This window comes from Harmonia axyridis, chromosome 1 (genome assembly GCF_914767665.1).
Source record: "Harmonia axyridis chromosome 1, icHarAxyr1.1, whole genome shotgun sequence".
In the NCBI taxonomy this organism is placed as follows: Eukaryota; Metazoa; Arthropoda; class Insecta; order Coleoptera; family Coccinellidae; genus Harmonia; species Harmonia axyridis.
In genome coordinates, this window is record NC_059501.1 from 74,087,768 (window position 1) to 74,102,192 (window position 14,425).

A 14,425-nucleotide genomic window follows, 5' to 3' on the forward strand; every position below is an offset into this window, starting at 1 on the left:
CCAATATGATTACAAAAACTAACCCTAATATTACTGGATTTCAATGACATTGCAATCGACTTATTTTTTTTTTATATGCGGAGAGATCTCAACTGCGGTCCTTTCAATTTCATTAACAAGAACAGATTTGTTAGAAAACTGGTTGAGAAATATCTATCTTATTTCTTGTTTCATATTATATTCCGTCAACTTCATATAAATAACTATGCTGAATCAAAAGAATTAAAAATTTCGATTATATAATTTCAAAATTTTTTATCAATGAATCCCTTTTGGAAATCAAATCAGTTGCTATAATATCAGAATATCATACATAAAAAATATATTTATTGATTTATGGTGATTCTTATTTTTCACTCAGTTGCAAAGATAAAAAATTGACTACATTGATAGTTCTAATACTCAAACCTAAATTGTTGAAGCAGGAATATGATCTTTAAATTTTTCAGTCAATATTCTTACCTATACTGAAAAAACAATTCGAATAATTTCTTTTGGAACGACTCCCATATTGTCATTGCCATGTTTGGGAAAGAAGAAAAAATCTTCTTTCAATGACATTCATACATAGTTCAGCATTGTTGGTTTCAATAATTTTGAACCCAAAACCCAATCTCCAATCACTTACACTGCTTCAAACCTTCAAAAATCAAACCATTATTGCACCTCACTACCCTTACTATTTATTCCACTTCATTTTTGTTAATTTCTCCCTTCAAAAATCATCCGAACAAATATTTAAATATTTCAAGATTATCAGAATTCATTTTACACACTTCGAATGAATAACAATTAATACGATACAGCAATCAGTATCTTGGATTGCTTCAAAAGATAACCGTTGTCAATATAAAATATTGAAATCAATCGCTGTCATCATCATTTCTCGATCTGTTCAAAGGTCTCCTACTCTCTTCATCTGATCCATATATCACATCTTCGTCAGAATCGTTGATCATGGAGAATGCTGGGTTATCTTTGGTGATCGCAAACTCTGCAAAATTCATAAAATTAATTCATTTTGTAATGTTAGTGCTTTACAAAAAGAGGTATGTCCAATAATTAGAAAATGAAATGAATATTTGAAAATTCAAGATGAACACTGATTGGCATCAGGAGCTTTTGCTACTGCGCTCGTGTAAAGCACAAATCAGTCTATGTATTCAAATAAGGTGTAGTAAAAAGAAATCTATTATCTTTGCATGAAAAACAAGGCTTTAATTATCATAATTAGAATGATCCGATTTAGGTTGTTTTGTTCGATAACTTGTTGTCATTTTGAAGATAATATCATTAAGCCTCTCTCATAGAAGCCCTACTGGCAAATAATTGAGACAGTAGCCTCTGCTGAAGCAATTTTTCACCAGTAAAATTGTTCACCATGGACAGGAACAGATGGTAATCACTTGGTGCCATGTCCGAAAGATGGATGCATAAGAAACTCCCAACCAAATTTCCGGAACTTCTGGCAAGTCACCATTGATGTATGGCCTGGCGTAGTCCTGATGGAACACAATACGCTCTATTAGTGATGACGTCACACACCGCCATTTTAATTCTCCTGTCAGTCTTCAGAATCCAAACAAACAAATTGTCATTCAAATTAGTACGTTGTCGTTGAAGAAATTGGCTTATTTTGATAAAAGAGATCATTTGAGGAACGATTCTACTATTAATTGATAGACAGAAAGCACGATATTAATGCCGTAAGTTCGAACTTGAGGTTCAACTAATAAACACGACTTTTTACAAAATCTGGGGAATGATACAGGATTCAAAGTTACTGGTATTAACCTCGTTCCTTCTGTCTATCAATTAATACTGAAATCGTTCCTCAAATACTGTTATTTATGAAAATAAGCCAATTCCTTCAACAACACCGTACTAATTTGCATGACAATTTATATGTTTGGATTCCGAACACTGATAGGAAAACCAAAAATGGAGGTGTGTGACGTCACACTAATAGAGCGTATTCCTCTCCTATTGGCCAAAACTGACCGCTTCTCGGCGATTGCTTCCTTCAAAGTGTCCAATAGTTGATAGTTCCGAGATAATAGTTTTGCCGTAGAGGAGCAGCTGGTGTTTTCCTCTTCTATTCACCAGTGCTAGCCAGTCGAAAGCTCAATTGGGCGTTTGACCACAGGGGGCAGCTAATAGTAGTTTATTCCCTGCCAATCCCACCAAACATACAACACTTTCCTGGACCTGAATCCTAGCTTGTTCATGGTCTGGACCACTTAGTTGGCTTTCGACCACGATCTCTGTCACTTGACATTGTCGTAAGCCACCACCCTCTTGTTCTTTACACTTTTTAATTAGCGTTTCACCGCATGTTTCGACCGAAGTCGGCATCATCAGAAGCAGCAGGTTAGAACGGAGTTTATAAAGAACTCTAATTATTTCATATTTACCATGAGCTGACGAGTTTCCTGGAGAATAGAGATAGGCCATCGTGTAGAGATAGAAATTCAGCAACGAGTAGAAAGCCATAAACTGCGCTGAGCTCGTGTAATGTGTGGAGAGCCTAGCCACGAAGTTGTCTTCCAAAAATCCAACTCCAAATCTCAGGAAGGTGATGACGCAACTAATGGAAAGCACGATTACCATGAGGAGTGTCAAGTATTTCAGTCGCAAATCTGAAATGATAAATGTAATTTTCAAATGGAACTTATGTTGTGTATATGCTTGAAATAACTATTCAATTTTTGAATTTATGTCTCATAACTGGTACAAGATCCAAATGAACTCTGAGAGAACTCACAGAGGTATAGAAGGGTTACAATATTGAATATAAGTAGAAAAGCTGGGAGGGAACTTGTTCGAGTACCAGAAGACTTTATTTTTCGGTTTTGTAGGTTGTAGTAGCCCACAGAAGGTTTCAGTTCTAGCTTGATTTTCTTTTTTTCAAGGGAACTGTTTATATGAAATACATCAATGGAGTGAATTATCAAAAAATATTGCTCCTACATGCGAGGTAATTTTATGTTGATCACATCTGACCAATGATAATATTTCAAAGGATCTGTTTATTGAAGATAATTCGAAAATTTTGTAATTAAAAATATCCTTATAGAATATTACTTACCGAAGAATGGCATCGATCTCAATTCAGTATACGCTCTCAGTATGAGTACTCCTAAATAAACTATATAAACCACGCTGAATATGTAAAAGAACGATTGAACCACCTGAAAAAAATTTTAAATCACCAAAGGTAAAATCTCATCGAAGAACTCACGTAGTAGTTTGAAGTATCGATTTCATGGTTGTAAGTGGGATCTTCAAGTTCGTTGACTTTTTCCCAAGTAGAGAGTATTATGGCCGGAAACCATAACATGGAAACCAAGAATAGTTTGGGCACGTAAAATGTCAAAAATTTCCTCTCATTCTGCAATCAAACAATGATAAGGACTTTTGTTGGATCCAACTTGAGATGAAGATACCTGTCTGAGACCATGGTAAATGCACAACCAGAATAACAGCAGAGCACAGAGAAACGTGGCTTGTGCAAAGGCATCAATCAATCCAGGAATCCAGGAATTTACCATGAACATCATTGGAAAAACAGGATCTGAAATTATTCAAAATAAATTTGTTAGCTGCGATCAACTTTAATACAAAAACTCGCAAGTATACAGACACATACAAATATTGTTGAGTGAATCGCTAAAAATATGATTTTCCTATAAATAGGTAAAATTTCAAAGGAAATTGACAATTCTTACTGTTGTAACCCATCAGGCATAGTAAAAGTATGGACATCCACTTCTGTTCTATAGACCAGTCATGCATTGCGTACTTCTTTAAAGAATAAGCAAACCAACACTGAAAATGTATGAATTAGCTAAGTTATCACATGATTCATTTTTTAACTTACCCATATTAAAAATGTCGTCACAAGAAACACAAACCTGAACCAGATTTCAATTTTAGTGAAGCCAGGGTTGTAGGTTTTGAACTGAAAGTAAAATTGAAATAATAAATTTCTTCTCTATATGCTGAAATTTTGATGTATTAGGTGTACAACTTTGCTTCCGCCTTTTTGCAATAGATGATTGAAGCTGTAAGTGCTAGTCGAAACAGAACGCCATCGAAATAATAGTCGATTTTTGTCTGCATCATAGTTATTCTCGGTTAAACATGTCAGGTTACGACCCAAATTCTCGTCATTTGCGGAAGGTTTTAATTTTCTGCTTCAATATGAAAAAATCTGCGGCTGAGGCTCTTCGAATGCTCTCAAATATCTATGGTGAGACCGCTATTAGTGAAAGAAAGTGTCGACGGAGGATTCTACTTTTCAAGAATGGTGAATTTGACGTCAAAGACCGGCATGGCGGTGGAAGAGAAAAGGTACAGAATTAGAGGCATTACTTGATCAAGACTTGTGTCAAACGCAACAAGAATTGGCAGGATCATTGGGAATGACACAACAAGCCATTTCAACTCCTGAAAGAAATGGAAATGTATCAGAAACGAGGAAATTGGGTGCCGTACCAGTTGAAGCCGAGATATGTTGAACGGCGTTTGTTTGCTTGTGAACAGCTTCTTGCGAGGCAAAGACAGAAAGGATTTCTCCATCACATTGTGACTGGAGACGAAAAATGGGTTCATTACGATGATCCCAATCGCAGAAAATTATAGGGATATCAGTTGTTAAAACCGACTGAAACGAACGATAATCGAGATTAACTGATGGCACATTGGCCATGGTCGAACCTTAACGCCTCCTAAACGCTCTTTTGACATATATAAAATACACTAGTATAATAAGTAGAGATCTAGATATATTGAATCTTGTTGAGATTTAACAAAATGAAGTAAGGAACATACAGTAAAATATTTTCAAGTGAAGTACTCACGTAAAACGTCACTTGATTTATGTTATATCTCTTGTGGAATGCCTCTAAACCATGAAAACGCACTGTGAATATATAATGCGTGTAATCAAGATAGCCCAGATGTAATACAATAAACTCATCGCAGTTCTGATTTTCACATCTCAAATGCCTTGTCCTGAAAGAAATACAGTTTTAAAAGAATGAGTGGCAGTCAAACAGGAGGTGAAAAGTAAACCAACCTATTTTTTGAATGTCTGTTATCGACAACAGTAATTGGAGTATGTTCTCGAGTGAGACCTTCTATGGTTATCGTCACTTGGAAACTTTTGTCGTATATTTCATCTGAAAAAATTTGGAATATGAGTTAGATAATAATGTTTGGAAGGAAAGAACGCTGCGATACAATAAGACAGCTAGCACAATCTGCTATGTAACTAAAGCTTAACAGATCCTCTGAGTTCACATGTGAGTTACCTGCAAAAGAGGCCTTAGAACGAATGCTATATTGCCTGCAATACTAAGATTCAGCTGAGGCGTAGCAGTATGAGTTAAGACCCCTAACACCCAGTTGCAGGAACGGTAATTGAATTTTAATGCCGCATTAAAATGTTAATCCTCCATTAAACGGTGCAGGTAGCCAATAGGCTCCTCCTACCGGAGGATTGAAATTTTAATGACGGCATTAAATTTTAGTGATCGTTCCTGAAACTGGGGAAACTTGGCATTTTACATGTTTGTAGCGGACGATGTTTAACTAATTTTCATCTGAATATATGACACAATGAGTACAGGTGTTCAAAAAAATTCTTCGATAGATAATCCTGAAAATAATGCATTGGGGCTTTCTATGACCTCTTAACGCTACAATGTGTGAAAAAGTCTTCTCTGACAAGCCACCGTAGACATAATCTATACAATCATTGCTGCAATTGCAGTCCCTCTTAAATTATAAAATGATATCAACTGAATATTAAAGAATATAAATTTTTTAGTCAACTCACCGTCCCTATTCTCTGTTGTTAATTTCACTATAAGCCACAATTGCTGTGAATAAGTGGTCAATGAAGGTGTTCTCATCGTAAAAGGACCTGAAGCTATTTGTCCTTGATTGGTGATATTGAGGTTATTCTTTGGCAACAACAATTTACCATCTAATTCAGCAGTACTGGTAATCGGAGGTCCTATTATAATGGAAATTAGTAAAAACTAACCAATGGAGTGGAATTATTAAGATGAGAGTATGGTATCTTGAGTTAAAATGAATCAAAGACGTAATATGAAAAAATTGTCAATGCCAAACTGCCAATTCAACATTGACCCAAAAAAGAGTTCATTAAAATGACGATGCATTCAAGTGCAGACTCCTTGAAACTGTATCTACAACTAGATGCAGAACATCATGTGAAACTGTTTCAATGACATAACAAACAGAACTGTCATCCGAAGCGTTATATATTTTATTTGAAGGTAAGCCATTTTATGGATCGGTTATCTACTGCTGGACATGAAAAAATTGTAAAAACTCACAAGAAAAATAATGATTTTGTGTTAAATACATTTTGGGCATTGCGGACAGATTATGGTCGACATAATCATCCATCTGAGCGTACAATTGATAAGACAGTAAATAAATTCGAAGACACTGGGTCTGTTACTGATGTCTTGAGGCCCATACATGAAAGTGTTGAAGAATATCCAAATTAATTAATTCCTCGGCGCGCACAACATTTGGGTCTCTCTTACGGCACGCTATGGCATCTGGAGATGCATCTACATCTTTATAAGGTTCAGTTGAAACAAGAACTAAAGCCAGCTGAACATGGAATGTGTAGAACATATGCCGATTTGGTGCTTGAACAACAACGTTTAATGGATGAATTTTCGCATTGTATATTTTGTTCAGTGACGAAGCCCATTTTTCACTGGGTGGTTATGTAACCAAGCAAAATTATCACATATGGGATAGTGAAAGTCCTCAACCTGTTACTTCTGAGAGACTATTATATCCACAATAAGTCCCTCTGGTCTAGTTGAGTGATTAGCCCGTACTTCTTTGAAAAAAAACGTGTCACTCAAAATTTTTTTACGCCTGAAATCGTTATAGGATTGGTGAAGATGTTGTGCAAGATGGTTCAAGAATCTATTCAAAACGACCCGTTTGGCCTTCATTGCAAGAAAACTTCCCCGGACGCTTAACTTCTCATTTCGGAGAAGGGAATTGGCCACAAAGATCTTTTGATTTATTCCCTTTGTTTTTTGTGGAGTTATGCGAAAGATTGTGTTGATGCCGATAATTCTCAGACTGTTAACGATCTGAAAGCCATTATTCTCCAAGTTATTGGTGAGATATTGCCCGAAATGTGCTCGCGCGACATCGAAAATTACCACACAAGGACCGAGTGCTATAAAAGATCAAGCGGAGAACTTTCAATTGATTTTGTATTCAAATTATTAACTTCAATTAGGGTGATTTTTACTTCAAAATCAACTGAAAAAATCAACAATGTTCCAATTTAATGCTTGTTGTTTTCTTGCATTCCTCAAAAATTATCATATTCCTTTTGGACTAATTTTCTCGAGAAATGGTCTTATCGAAGACCGCTCGAAATAATATTTGAGCATGTTTAATTTTTCGATGTTAATATCCAAGTTTGTTGATTCTAGGCAATTTCACTCATGACAGTTTTTCCAAAATCATTTCATGTGCGTTTTACGTTTATTAATCATAAAAATCGAATTAAATTACCTGCTATTCCTATGAAAATTGCTAATCCTAGAGATGTAAAAAATGCAATAAATGTCATAACAAATTCGCGCTTATGCATTGTATATAATCGCATCTGCACTGACCTGAAAGAAAAAAGGGATATACTAGTTAATTATAATAAAACAAAATCATGCAATTGTCAGGATTGAAACAAATATATGTTATAGTGATTAGTTGATTAATTTTTCTTTTTATCTGTATGACTTATCCTATACATTTTTTCGTCTCAGAGGATTAATAAATTATTATTATTATTATTATAAAAGGAAGAATCCTCAAAATTGTTTGAGCCGAGGAAGATGAGAAAAATTCAATTTTTTTTCAAATAAACAAAGTTTAAGTTTAAACAAGTTTAAAAAATTATGTAAAAATAATAAATAAAAAAAATTAGATAAATATAAACTTACCGTTCACAACGATCATGATGATATGCCGGAGCTATATATTTATCAAACTCGCTGAAAAGTTCACAGAATTGGGATAATATGTTTCTTATTCTTAAACTCCAACCACCTGAAGGTAAATGATATGAGTAGCCTAGCCCGTCACCGTTCAACTTTGCCATTTTCTGTAATTGAAATTATTCAAATGATCATCATCAAAAAAACATAAAAAAATATTGAAAACAAAATTACAAAAGTCTTTATTCTGAGTTTTAGATATGTGGAAAAGCTAATATGTAACTCAAATTGGAGTTTAAATATAGAGATGATGAATTAAGAATATAGAAATTTATTTTATATTTTAATTATATAGGGTGTTCCACTCTATTATGGTTAAGCGCTGAAATTTTCGATTTTTTTTCAACAGTATCATTACGCTCCATAAGAACTACATTCTGAAAAGGTTCACCTGTAGGCTATACAACTTTTGCCGCCTCTGAATTTTATACCTTGTAGTTCACAATCATCTCAATCTCATTTTCTACGAATAAAATTTTAACTTCATGATTTGTTTTCCATCATTTTTGTTAGATATTTCAATTTTTTTTCAAATTTATGAATTCGTACTTTGTGCATGTATAATATTTTTTTTTATTTTGTAAATCAAAATAAAGAATTAATAAGCTCAATCTGCCGTCCCTTACAATTTGCCGCCAAAGGCTTCAAACTACTCAGCCTGCTGGTCAATCCGCCACTGAACCCAAGGTTGTTCGAGGTTTCATATGCTTCAAATTACCATTTTGAGATATTTCGTATTTTCAGAAATATTGGCGGGGTCTTTGAAAGATCCGAAATTAATGAATTTATTTAAATGACAGTTTGAAACTGAATACTAGAAGAACGCAGGTAAGTACTGACTTCTTTGATAATCATGAGAACTCTCCTGGGTGTTCAAAATGGAACAATTCATTGATTACTTTAGTATTGAGCCTAAGCCAAATGGCGTAGCATGTATTTTAAATTTCTATTAGGTAGCAAATTGTATTATCTTCGAAAAACTTTCTACCGAGGGAGAAGATAAAATAAAGGCAGTGCATTTTGAACATTCTCAATATTAACGTTTGAATAAATCATCAATGAATCGTTTGATTTTGAACACCCAGTAAATTTCTCAATGATTTTCAAAAAGGCAAAAAGGCAAATAAATTCTTTCATTTCAAAGTTGATAAGTTTTTCCAAATTAAAAAATTGAAATACTGATCTCAAAACGGTATGTTTAAAGCATATGAAACTTCGAACAAATTTGGATTCATTTATTCCGTGCAATCAGGAAACTCAAAAAAAAACAGGGTGTTTCATAAGAAAAAAAAACATATGTCTGGTCATTTACACCGTTTTTGGTACACCCTGTGTATCTCCACTCAATTTTAGAAGGTAGCTCTAATGGAGCCTAATGACGCTGTGTCAAAAGTAAAAAGAATTTCAGCGGTTAACCGTAATAGAACGTCGCGTCAATGGTGGAACACCCTGTATGGAAATCGTTTATTGAATTGGCAACATATAACACTTATGATAGATGAAAGCTATAACAACACTCACCTTTTTGCGTACTTCCTCAAGTGCATCAAAAGCAACACACTCAATCAACTCATATTCCTGTATACGATTATAAAAGGCAAAAGATTATTCTTACTTTTTATATAAATATTGTATAATAACTAACATTTATTTAGGGAAATATTAGATTGCAGCTACATCAACAACTGAACTAGGATGCCATCAAGTATGATAATGGTGAATATCGATCTGCGCTACAGTTAAACTCCTGAAAAACCACTTGTTGCTTCCTTACTCGAAGTCTGCAACATTCGTCAGTTGGAAATCACCTCATAAGCACATAAGAAAATAGTTACAAATGATTCCTTCGCATTGAATTATTCTTGGATGAGTAAAATTTTATGAACTATAGACGTACTAGTTGTACAGCATGCTCATGCTAAGAGTACATGTTTTTTTCAAATTATGTTCCTTGGATACCTTGTAAGAATATTAAGGCGACGTTTACCCTACCTATAAGTACTTAAATATACAGGGTGTCCCGTAAAGACCACGTCAAACCGACGGATAATGTAGATCAATGGATAACCCACCTGCTATGACAAATTTCCTATTATAAAAGTCTTACCGTTTTCGAGATATTTTTTTTTGAAAATAATGAATTTTTGCCCCCTTCAATAGTTTTGCCCTTACGGTTGGTACAATTTCACATCTTTCTGGTTAGTTCTTTTTGGTAGTGGATTATTTTGTTCATGAAGTTTAGCCCATCGTAGTAGAAAAAAATGTACCGAGCTACTGCTGCACATTTCACCAATAAATTGTCTATTTTATAGTGATTTCAAAGAGGTATCACACAAGTCATTTGTTATTCAAAAAAAAAAAAGATATGGCTGTTTTTATCCAAATGGGTACGTTTCTGACAAAATCAAGTTTGTCAATTCTGTTAAGAAATCTTCGATATTGCATTACTTAGTGAACAATGGCAATTGTTCAATTTTGCCGGCAAATTTTGGAAAACATCATGCAGATCCAGATTTTTTTAATAAAATCATTTGGAGCGACGACTCTTCCTGTACCAAGGATGGGTACATGAAGACCTTAATCCTCTGGACTTTTAATATTGGGGCTGCCTAAAAGACAAAGTATACGCAACACCCATACGTGATGAAGCCGAATTGCGGATGCGTTCTCTCCATTCGGCTTCATCACGTTTGGGTGTTGCGTATACTTTGTCTTTTAGGCAGTCCCAATAATAAAAGTCCATAGGATTTAGGTCAGGTGAACGAGGAGTCCACAAAATTTCACCTTCTCTTCCAATCCACCGGTGGGGATAAGTTCTATTCAAATGTGCGGTAACTTCGAGTCCGTAATGTGCTGGGCATCCATCATATTGAAACTACAGACTACGTCGCAGCGCCAGTGGCACATTTTCCAATAAAATGGGCAGCTGGTTGGTTGAAAATTCCAAATAATTGTTTGCGTTCTGTGATGGCGGCAGTTCGATCGGGCCCAAAATTGCACCATTAAATATTCCAGTCCATAAATTGATCTTGAATCGAGATTGTGATCTATCTTCTCTCACCTCGTGTGGAATTATGATATTCCAGCTATGCAAATTGTGGAGATTTATGTACCCATCCTTGGTACAGGAAGACTCATCGCTCCAAATGATCTTATCAAAAAAATCTGGATCTGCATGATGTTTTCCAAAATTTGCCGGCAAAATTGAATTTCGTTGAGGTGAATAATTATGCGAGTAATATTTTCGCACGTAAACAATTGCCATTGTTCACTAAGTAATGCAATATCGAAGATTTCTTAACAGAATTGACAAACTTGATTTTGTCAGAAACGTACCCATTTGGATAAAAACAGCCATATATTTTTTTTGAATAACAAATGACTTGTGTGATACCATTACACCAATTTATTGGTGAAATGTGCAGCAGTAGCTCGGTACATTTTTTTCTACTACGATGGGCTAAACTTCATGAACAAAATAATCCACTACCAAAATTTCCAATGAAAATATTTCTCATAGCCCCCCTTTAAAATTTTCGGAGGATGTTTTTAATGTAAACGTTGAAATCATTCTTCAGCAATATTTTACTGAAAAAATTAACCAGAAAGATGTAAAATTGTACCAACCATAAGGGCAAAAGTATTGAAAGGGGCAAAAATTCATTATTTTCAAAAAAAAAAATATCTCGAAAACGGTAAGACTTTTATAATAGGAATTTTGTCATAGCAGATGGGTTGTCCTTTGATCTACATTATCCCTTGGTTTGACGTGGTCTTTACGGGACACCCTGTATAATAAGAAACTGAACAGTATTGGCAGACTATGTTTTGAAAACTGGACATTCTGTGTCAAAATTCATATAGGAACTACCTGAAAACTGTTCGAATACCAATTCGTATAAAAATATTTTGGATACAATGAAAGGTATTGGAATGTTCAGAAGAAAATACCTATAGGTTGTTTAATGTTGACGTAACACCTATGAATCTATGACTGCTTATGGTTATTAGTATGAAAGGTAAAGATAGATATAGAGACGTATTCATTAGTTTATAATGAAATAAATACCTATATGATTGGTGTTAGAGTTGAGTTGTAACGGTTTATTTGCTACAATAACATAAAAAAAAATGTCTTCTCCTATTTCGAAGGCAGACTGAGATTGAAAATGATTTAGATCAAAAAATTATACTAAGGACCCCTTTTAATTTTATTTGCAAAACCATCTCCTAAAATCTGATATAATAAATCTGTATAATACAAAACTATAATCTAATTCTCGACGATACGTTTTATTTAGCATTCTTTCAACATTAATTACTAGATATCTTTGCAATAAAAAAACAATTAGGTACCTATTCAATTAAAATCGCATGGCAATTCGAAAAATGAGAATAACACATTTATTTTTTTATAGTTGTATTCATTTATATAAAGATTATTTGATTTCAATCGAAGGCTAGTTGTCGCTCTGAAATCAAGATGGATTTTAACATCTCATGGCTTTTAATACTTTTCATCTTCATCATTTATGTGGCTAACGCGTGAGTGAATGTTATTTGTACCTAACCTATATTATGTCATGCAAGAGCCTACAAAAAAACGATTATGTTCTCAGATGGATAAAAATATTTACCTTAGAATTTTTTCTAGGTGAATATCATTTGCAATGGCAAATGAAATTTTGAATGAAATTTGAAGAAAATTCATGTTTTCCGCATCACGCTAACGCACATTTATTATTTTCAAGAAAATTCTGGCGAAAAATTTTACAAAACCTACTATCGATAAGGCATCGTATTTCCAGTTTGTGCTTACTTTTCCAAAAATTTAATTTCTACACCCTAAAAAACCTGAAACATAATAATTTATAAATGAGTAAATTTTATCAAAGATAGCAATGGAATGACGTCAGTGATCGAAGGCAAATGTCGTTGTCAGACTCTTAAAACAATCCTTAGATCCTATTCCAAATATTCATTCTATAATGGATTCTTGATTAATCAAGAATATGATTAATTATGACTCATTCAAATTCTTATAGAATCAATATTTTATATACCTCCATCTTGGTAAACATGGTTATAGCAGATGAAAATTAAATCAAAAACAACTAAAAACTAGTCTTATTACGAATGAAAGAAATACGCTCAATCAGAGTAATTACATCAACATCGGAAACATAGCATAGGGTTGACAACACAAACATTAGAATTTGTCCGGTCTTCAAGCTAGATACAGTTGACATTTCGAATTAGCTATCCGTGACATGTACATTGTTAAAATAATATAATACATTGATACTGAGTCCTAAAAATAAGTTGCCTTGTTTTGAAGTGAAAGTTGAAAAATAACAGTACCTACGTAATATATTAACTTTTATTGAAGTATATTTTTTTTTGAAATAGTAATATGAAAGTCAATAGTTGAGTTTTGAATTTGGAAATCTGCCAATTTATAACCGATGTCAATGTTTTTAATATGAATACAATTTTTGGATGGTAATTTTATAATTTTTTTTGTCTGTTTCGATTTGTGATTTTGAATGTATTTCCAGAGTAGAAAGCAAGCCAACAAAGGGTACAGATACCATTAGAAAGGGCAGATTAAATTTTATGCTCAAAGATGGTTATGGAAAACATTCATCTTCTCCATTGAAGTCCAGTAAAAAAGATCCCCACATATACCACTAAGTGTTTCCATCGTTTAATATTGAATATTTTTAAGTTAACATCACAGAAGAATTTGCAGCAAATTCAATGATGACAATAAATATATTGACAACAATTATTTTCAATGAACGAATGAACAATGAATTCTCTTATGAGAGAGGATATTCAAATATACCTTTGCATCTATTGTTTTTTCATTATTACTACCATGTTCATATAGAAAAGAAAGCATCCCATGTTTTGGGCTAGGTAATAGCGATATCGATATAGAAATAGGGTATTTCTTTGATATCTGCAATATAATATTTCATTACTCACTGGAATATTCAAATATAGATTCAACACCACCCATGATGACAGGACTCTTTAATTGACTTAATATTCTAACTCTTAATATCTCATCTAATCTAATAATAACTCTATAGTGCTCGACTTTTTTTAGTCATTTTTCTTAAAGGACTATGTTTTTGGAAGGAACATGTATTTTTTCAAGTGAAATTGCGTCGAAATATCATTTACTTTTGTACATCATTTAAACATTTTCTAGCTATTTCGGAAAAATTTAGTTTCAGATATTAGGCTTGGATTTCACTTGTAGGAATGCTCACATGGAATGTCAAAAGAAACGTGAACAGGAACTGATCTTGGTTCAACTTTATAAAATATTATTATTGATAAAGGAA

At 33.6% G+C, this 14,425-nt stretch overlaps 1 protein-coding gene and 1 long non-coding RNA gene across 2 annotated transcripts; one reads left to right on the plus strand and one right to left on the minus strand.

Annotated features, from left to right (window-relative positions):
* Positions 1–414: 414 nt before the first annotated feature.
* LOC123671273 (transmembrane protein 181) lies at positions 415–9,958 on the minus strand. The gene is made up of 14 exons (XM_045605020.1): positions 9,715–9,958; positions 9,591–9,647; positions 8,016–8,176; positions 7,588–7,691; positions 5,843–6,022; positions 5,081–5,183; positions 4,863–5,016; positions 3,881–3,961; positions 3,729–3,828; positions 3,447–3,574; positions 3,242–3,391; positions 3,089–3,191; positions 2,415–2,639; positions 415–994 (listed from the first exon to the last, which is right to left on the minus strand). Exons 3-14 carry the CDS (start codon positions 8,171–8,173, stop codon positions 864–866), a joined length of 1,617 nt encoding a protein of 538 aa, XP_045460976.1. The 5' UTR covers positions 8,174–8,176; positions 9,591–9,647; positions 9,715–9,958; the 3' UTR covers positions 415–863.
* A 2,182-nt stretch (positions 9,959–12,140) lies between these two features.
* Positions 12,141–13,929, plus strand: LOC123671277. Its single transcript, XR_006746071.1, has 2 exons — positions 12,141–12,614; positions 13,628–13,929. It is a non-coding gene; the product is annotated as an uncharacterized LOC123671277 (long non-coding RNA).
* Positions 13,930–14,425: the final 496 nt, after the last annotated feature.

Excerpts from the sequence above, each read along its gene's own strand:
- LOC123671273 (XM_045605020.1), bottom strand. The coding sequence starts at position 8,173 with ATGGCAAAGTTGAACGGTGACGGGCTAGGCTACTCATATCATTTACCT. Across the intron at positions 3,829-3,880 it reads TGACGACATTTTTAATATGG|TGTTGGTTTGCTTATTCTTT; the intron begins GTAAGTTAAAAA and ends ATACATTTTCAG. Across the intron at positions 3,575-3,728 it reads ATGCCTGATGGGTTACAACA|ATCCTGTTTTTCCAATGATG; the intron begins GTAAGAATTGTC and ends GAATAATTTCAG.